Source organism: Clytia hemisphaerica, unplaced genomic scaffold, assembly GCF_902728285.1.
Source record: "Clytia hemisphaerica strain Z4C2 unplaced genomic scaffold, Clytia hemisphaerica genome assembly, whole genome shotgun sequence".
Classification (NCBI taxonomy): Eukaryota; Metazoa; Cnidaria; class Hydrozoa; order Leptothecata; family Clytiidae; genus Clytia; species Clytia hemisphaerica.
The window spans coordinates 29,254-37,574 of record NW_027103751.1 but is presented as its reverse complement, the minus strand read 5'-3'; the positions used below and the strand labels follow the sequence as shown (position 1 = coordinate 37,574).

The following is an 8,321-nucleotide window of genomic DNA, read 5'->3' as shown; positions in this document are numbered from 1 at the left end:
GCATACTCCAAACCTACGCAAACAAGGTTCATCTATGCTTCGGCCAATTCAAATTATGAAAAATGACCCGACGTTGAGGGAATGGAAAGAAGGTTTCAAAAATTCATCCGTGAATAAATCATGGAAGATCTTGGGAATCGTTCAAGAAAGTTGTCATTGATCTCAGAATCGATTTGTCCCTTTGAAAGAAGTTGGAAACGATTTTTGGAGGAAAAAGGTAAAGTTCCAATTAATAAGAATCTTCAAGATGAAATCAAGTTAAAGAAAACGCTCCATAAAGTGGTTAAGATCTGCACCTCTCGACAGAGATCGTCATCGTGCCATTACACTATGTAAGAAACAGAGTTAAATCGTTTGATGTCAAAGGCCCCAGGACTTATGAAAAAAGCATTTGTGATAAATCCAAGGAAAAGCCAAAGATATTTTGGTCTCAGTAGCTCTAAACTTAAGTCTCAAGCGGAGTCTCCCACTACTTGAAAACCCTGATGACAAATCATCGATTAAACACGACGATCTCGACAAGGCTACATCCTACAAAACAGTTTTGCGCGTCTTTACCAATGAGCCCCAGGACGATTCCCGACTTCCGACACAACGGAGATTCAAGTTGAGAACATCATCATAACAGAAGATATGATGAGAAAACAGATAAAATTGCTGGACGTGAGTAAATCCTTCGGTCCGGATGATGTACACCCGAAAATGTTAGTTGAACTGATTGACCATCTAGCCGAACCCCTGTCTATCATCATGAATAAGACCTTGTCTGAGGGAACAATACCAAAAGATTGGAAGATGGCACATGTGACTCCAATTTATAAAAACAAGGGTGCCCAAAACCTTGCGATAAATTACAGACCTGTTTAGGTTGACTTCAGTAGTCTGTAAGTTAATGAATCATTTATAAGAAAGCCATTATGAAGCATCTAACTGACGAAACTTCTAACCAAAGCAAGATACGGTTTCAGGTCGCCGCTCCACCGTCACACAACTCCTAAATTATTTGGACAAGTGCTGTGAAAGTATAGCTAACGGAAGTGTTGTTGACACTATATATTTCGATTTTGCGAAAGCTTTTGATACTGTTCCCTATCGCCGTCTCTAAAAAGCTGAAGGATATGGAGTATCTGGAAACATCTTAAGATGGGTAGTCTCTTTTCTGACTGACAGAAAACAATTGGTTAAGGTTAACAAAACTCGATCTAAGACGGACGATGTTAGAGTGGTATCCCCAAGGAATGTTTTGGACCACTTCTCTTCGTTATCTACATCAACGACCTGCCTGACAATGTGCTGTCTTCGATTCTCCTATTTGCTGACGACACGAAGATTTTCAGAGAAGTCAACTCGATTGAGGACTCATTGGCTATCCAACAAGACATACACAAACTTGAAANCGTCGATTTTTCCGACCGCTGCGATGGAGTGTTAGTGAGAGAGGGGAGACGACGAGAAGTGTTGTTTTCTATAAATCATACTTCATCGTCGAGGTCTCCGTACGGAAATTTTTTATCAAACAAACAATGCACACAGAGTGTACTACGAAGCGATAAACGTCAGATACACTTCTGGTACAGAGTATAAAAAGTGATGCCTTAATAAAATTTGTGCTGTATTTTGGATGACAGATTGAGAAATAAGCACTTACTTTGTTTTTGCATTTTAACATTTCTCGGATTCTGGTTGCAAATGTTACTTCAAGTCCAATCCCGCGTTTGTATTTTATATAAACCCAAAAATAAGGTAAATATAGGCAAGGTACAGGAAGCTTCTCTAACTGAAGTCCGACTAAATAATAAGGCCTTATCGTGTTTTGAGCTCGATTGAAATTTGTCAACTTTGTCGAACATCTGATTTTGAAAATGTAAGAAATTGATTAAATTTCGATAAAGATCGATTTAAAAGCCGATTCGATTGGTTCGATTAATATGACTTGATCAGAAATTGTTGATGTAAGGGGGGGGCAGATTTATTAAAAATATAATTTTAGGGATTAGGATATAGAAAACACAGCAAGCCTAGTTTTTCATTATATATATATATTCTAAAAATTTATTTGCGTTTGTATGAAGCATCGATATGAATTTAATTGTTAATATAAATATTTCTATACGTACGTCTTTTCATATCTAAAATTAACCCTAAACCTCCACTCCCCAAAATGGGAGGCTGAGCAAAAATATTAGTTAAGGCTTAAAATATTCCAAAAATAACCCAATACAACGCAAATATCAAAATAGTTGTAGAATAACCTAAGAATAGTTTGAGACAAGATTGGAGTTTTATCTAGCTATATTTGAAAAGGTAAAGGAAATTATTGATTTTAACTATAAAGATTAGAGCTGCAAAAAAACAAACACTTTTCCAAATGATCACTATCATTAGTACGGCTGAGAAACTCGGGCCTTTTGTTTCTTTGTGTTATCTCAAATTTGAGTATTCATGATATTCATGACGTAAATGTTTTCTACGGATAGACCCCGGTTTTTACCAGTAGAGGCAAATTTTATACAACTTTTGTCCAGTTTAAATTTGCCACTACTGGCTAAACCAGGGTATTTCCGTAGAAAACATTACGTCATGAATATCATGAAAAACTGGTTTGTTTATTCTTGGTTTATCTCGTAATCTAAAACTTACGAGATATTTAACCATCGCTTTTCGCAAAGAAAAATCTGTTCATGGGGGATTAATTGTTCAAAGGGTAAATCTTGGTGTCCAGCGAGGGGGGTTAAATTGATGATTGTCCATGGGTATAACCCATGTCCATGGAAATGAAAATGTCCATGGGTAATTCATTGAAAAAATAAAATACCCTCCATCCCCCAATAATGAACGGATTTTTTTCTGGAAGGGCCCAATTAAATTCCAGACCATGGACTATAGGGACTATGGCACTATAAGATGCCAAATTATCTATGAAAAGCGAAAATGATCTGATTTCTAACAAAAAATAAGCGTTGTTAGAAAAAGTAAAAAAGTAATAGAAAATAAAAGGATTCGATATTAAACTTTGTAATCAACGAAAAATGTGTATGACTAGAAATGGATAAGAAATGGATAAGAAAGAGTTAAAAAAGGGTAAAAATGGTAAATAGATGTTATCCATATTCCCAAAAATAGCCACCCAAAAATTATAAATAATATAAATCGCATTGACCCTTAAGGCTTAGCAAGGAATAACTAGGAATTCATTAAATCTAAAAAAATTACAAAAAGTGTTTGAATAAGAAAAAAAGGTATAGAAATAAAAATAATTATTTTTTAGAATTAACTACTTCAAAAAAATTTAAAAAATTCTTATACTTTAAAATGAAAAAAAAGGGAAAAATTAGCATTAACAAAAACGGAAAAGAAAAAATAATCTTACAAACATATCGATACAAATTATACACAAAAACTTCATCCAACAAAAATTAGTCCTTCGAGTGGATGTCTTTTTAAGCACCAAATACTTTCTTGATCGTGTAGCCCTGAAATGAGAGAATAAAGATAATTGATACACAAAATTCAACCCGGGTCGATTTTTCATAACTTTTTCATACCATAGATGAATTATTTCAGACAGAAAACCCCTTGAGTTGAGCTGCTGCTGCTAGTATCTTCCGTCCGATGTCAATGAGATTGATTTGATGAAAAATCTAGAGGGTTCATTGAAATGTCATGCATATCTGTAACGCCCTCTTTTCTATAGAAACAAACAAAATTTTAAAAATATGACTTACAGGCATGGAGTACAAGAATAAACCCAAAATCATAAGTAACCAAGCCACCACAAGAATTTTCAATAGAACCCATTTATATGGCTCCCAAATCAAATAGCGCAGCATTGTCAATGGTCCCATGAACGTGAAAAATCCATCGTTGGGTCGACTAGAATGAAAAAAAGATGTTTGTTTAGCGTGGCATAATAACTACCTCGTGTCTTTAGAATATAGAGGATTGTGAGAATCCGGTTAAAATACTGTCCTCTCTAGCTTGTCAGTGCAGATTGGTTTTTCAAACTGATTTACTCTTAAATGAAATGTTGCTTGGTTTTAGTCCTTACATCATCATATAGTTTTACTGGGGCTGATAAGTGGGCTCAAAGCATGGGCCACTAGTGGGACTAGGGCTCTAAATAATCGCGATTTATGGCCTTTCTAGCGCTTTAGCGGCTTTGATTCTTTGACAAATAAAAACTAGATAACATTTCGGTCACAGCACAAAAAAAAACTAACACAGTAGTGTTAATAATACGGTGATAATAATTATTCTTACTTAGGTTTTTCGAGAGGTTGTGGTTCTTCACGCTTCTTTCCAACAGGATTATGCTTCCGCATCTTCTTTAGCTAACAACTCGATCTCTGATTCCACTTTTCCCTGTACAAAGATTAAATACGAAAGGTAACAATATTGAACTCTTTTCGTTCTCAAGGGTAGGCTAAACAACGAGGATGGGTATATCATGGGGAAATTTCACAAAATAGGGTCATTTATAAAATGTCAATTTTTGTGGATCGTAAAGCTTCTCTGTTAATCAAATTACATTGAGATTTAATGATTGAAAGTATTTTGAGATTTTTCCTTGAAGGGAACCTCGAGTTTTAGATGCCCACTGTAGTTCTGATCGGTATCGCCATAAAATCTCTAGAGGTTTTTTCATGTTTCGTTAAGTTACGTAATTTCCACCATTATGGAAGCAAATTTTCGAATCTGTAGAGGGGATCCCTGCGCAATTCAAACGTCCGCTTCCATAATGGCGGAAATTACGTAGCTTTCCAAACATGAAAAACCTATATTCATGACATGCACCATTGCAATGTCTTCTGACATTACATCACGGACCCAATAACTGTTTGGCTGTAAGTGACGTAAAATCAGCCAATACGTCACTTTCAACCAATCAGCTGTTGGGTCCGTGGAAGACATTGCAATGGTGCATATATCATGAATAAAGATATTCTTACAGCAAGTACGGGATCTGGATCATCATCGTCTTCAGGGTTAACTTGGAATGGCCACCAACCACGACACTTCTTGATCTTAAAGATGGAAGCTCTCGCGCTCGTCTCCAACATGTCCAAGTTACACTGTTTGGCTGTCTTTGCCGGTGACGGTAGTTTCGGAAGAAAGAAATTAAAGCAAGAATTATTTTCTCAGAATAAAATTGACCAACCAATGAAAATAATATTCAAGGTGGTACCATCATATAAAACACCCTCTTCTCACAGACCCGGTGGGATTTCTTTTCAGCCAGTGGTGGTAAAGATAACAGACCAAAACTCGATGGTGATTGATATTCCCATGGTTTTCATCACCGGGGATTTGAATTCCATTGTTTTTGAGTCAGAAATTTCAGTGGGGATGGATGAAATAGCACAATATTTTAAAGCGAGGATTTGCTTATCTAAGTCTTTTCAGTGGGGGCAAAAATTAGAGTATAATTTTCCACTTGGGACCGTATTTTGGCCATTTTTTCCAGTGGGAAGGGGTCCCAGTAGGTCTGTGAGAAGGGGCGTTATAAAGTCAACCCCGTGTGTTTATTTTTTGACTCCATGCCAGACTTTTATCACGTTGCCATATCCATCAGAATTCAATTCTAAAAAACTGAAAATATCTAATACGAAAGTTATATCCTAATTCGCTTCGCTCAAACCCTCAAACGGATATAACTTATTTTCTTTTTGAACAAACTAGGGAATCAAAGTATTCAATATGGATTGCCGTGTATTTCGAAAGCACTGAACATGAGTAATTATAAGTGACTAGAAATAATAGAGTATACAAATAACAAGTATATTGGAAGCAAAACCTTTCCTGATATAAAGAGAAATCAAATGTCTGTAAAATTTTACAATCCTACAGGCGTTGTTAGCTGAATAGATCTTTTTGCTAATAGACCGTCTTCACCCCGGATGAAAAACCTGTCTCTCCACGTAGGCGAAAGTAGGAGTTCTCATTTTGAGCTATTTTGACAGGGGAAAACCGTAAGTTTGCTAACGCCCTGTTAAATATTCCTATTCAAATAGTACAAGTGTTTTTAACAGCCTTATCCCTTCCCTCCGTCCAATCTCCCTTTTTTCTCGCCTACTTTCATAAATGGCGGATCTAGGAGGGAGTTCTTCTTTTAACTGTACTACTTATAAAATGAATAAAGACTTTCAATCAGAATCTAGAAGCCCTATCATTCTGCTAGAGGACTCCTTATTTTCCCGATAAAACTTATTTCTAAGGACAGGAGTGTGCTATTTATTTCACTTTATCATAGTACACCCCCTTCTCACAGACCCACTAAGACCCCTTCCTATTAAAGAATTGGCCAAAATATCGTCTCCAGTGGACAATTATGCTCTAATCTTTGTCCCTACTGAAATAATTAGATTTAAACAAATCCTCACTGCAAAATGTGTGATATTCTTTTCATCCCCACTGAATTTTCTGGTTCAAAAACAATGGAATTCAGATGAAAAATGGCACTTTCAAGTACAGGGGTGTAATAAATTAGCGAGTAGTTTTTTCATAGGGTTGAGAATTTACTAATATGAAAGTGAAAATCATAGGACAGTAGCATACCGTGGCGAATCTAAAAATAGATATGTTTTTTGTTTGACCGAATTCAATCTCATCGAACTTTGTGGTAATTACGCTTGCATGTAAATTAAACTCACGACTTTTGAATTACCTTAAGGGAACTTATTTTGGCGAATTTGGCGAATTTAGACAAAAAGTTAATTGCGAATTTAGACAAAAGCCTCACCAAAATAAGTTCTCGCCAAAATAACTTCTTGATTTCACAAAAAAAGCTCCAAATAAGGCAAAAAAGAACAGATTTACACTGTCATTCGCAAAAATAAGCTCCCAAAATAAGCTCCCTACTTAAGACAAAAAGGAGGATGGGATTGAATTTCGGTTAAGTAAGATAGGTAATAATAATGACGTTTGCATAACAAAGCGCTTTTCTACATGAATTCGTTTATTTTTCATTCCGCTTATTGGTGAGCTCTACTTAGACTATTTTCGAAAAATAGAAGCATTTCAAGTGTTCTGATATGCAAATCCGATTTATTCGTTAAGGAGTTTCAAAAGTTTAAAGTGGTGTCAAAAATTAAAATCTGGACTCAAAAAACATTCGAAAAAGTCGAATAGACGTTACTGCGTAAAAATAAAAGCCGTGACGTCCTCACCTCTACATCTGTCTTGCAAGCTGGCTAGATATTCTTCTTTTTCTTGGAAAGTAGTATCTTCATAATAGAATCTCTCTCGGTAGACCGTATAATTCTGTGATAAGAATTCTTCTCGTAGATTCTCAGATACCAGCGTATAAATTTCGTGAACACGTTCAATGATACATACTTGACGCCAGTTCATTCTTTTCGTGATTGCTGCAAGCGCTCTCGTTGCCCATGGTCCTGTACGCGCGAACGGTTTTGTGCGCGCGAAGTATGGATAGTTGTCTTTATTTGATAATTCAATTGAAAAGCAGGAGTAGGAAATCAAAGGGATCTGTTTACTCGTCGATAGTAAGCCAGCGGAAAGACAACAAACTGAACAGGCTGGTCCAATCATTGCTTTCACGCCCGCATTATAAAGATCGACTGCCGCCCCGATTGCCATGCTTTCGTCGCATCCTGAATCAGCAAGTTTTACGTTCAAACGGGTGCCATTCAAAATGGTATCCCTATTATTGATGTCATCTAATACTTTCACCAGACCTCCTTTGATATTGTTTAGTTTGAATGCTTTTGAAAAGCCAGGGTGCAGAAACCCAATCGTAATCTCTTGCAGCACACCAGAAACCATGATAACATTACCAGATATTGACAGAATCATAAAAAGTGTCAACAATTTTCCCTCTGTGGCCAGTAGCTCTTTGCACGTTTTTGTCATCCTTCTTGCTCTATGATATAAAAATCATACTTAGAAAAGTGAATATATTACTACATTTACTATATAGTACTAATTATAATGGACACAGTTGATCGGAGATGTTTTTCTTCAAAAGTTTATATATAGTGGATTACTGTGGCATCTATGGCTCATTTATTCTATTTTGTGAAACAGTCTTTACAAGAGGATGGCTCAAAACCTCCAACACGGACTACTTTACAAACCCTCTTCTCATAGACCTGGTAAAAGTTCTTTAGCCACCAGGGTCAAAACTAACGACTGAAACTCGATTGGGATTGGTATTCCCTATGGAAAAATAGCACAAAAGTTTTGCAGTGAGGATTTGTTGATACGATTATTTACAGCGGGACAAAAATTAGAATAAAATTTTCCACTGTAAACAATATTTTATTAATTCTTTTCAGTTGGAGGGTGTCCTACCGGGTCAGTGA

General features: G+C 36.2%; 1 protein-coding gene across 1 annotated transcript; it reads right to left on the bottom strand.

The window, feature by feature from the left end:
• Positions 1–2,300: 2,300 nt before the first annotated feature.
• LOC136805490 (otoferlin-like) lies at positions 2,301–5,093 on the bottom strand. The gene is made up of 4 exons (XM_067062062.1): positions 4,950–5,093; positions 4,261–4,362; positions 3,726–3,873; positions 2,301–3,473 (listed from the first exon to the last, which is right to left on the bottom strand). Exons 2-4 carry the CDS (start codon positions 4,320–4,322, stop codon positions 3,441–3,443), a joined length of 243 nt encoding a protein of 80 aa, XP_066918163.1. The 5' UTR covers positions 4,323–4,362; positions 4,950–5,093; the 3' UTR covers positions 2,301–3,440.
• Positions 5,094–8,321: the final 3,228 nt, after the last annotated feature.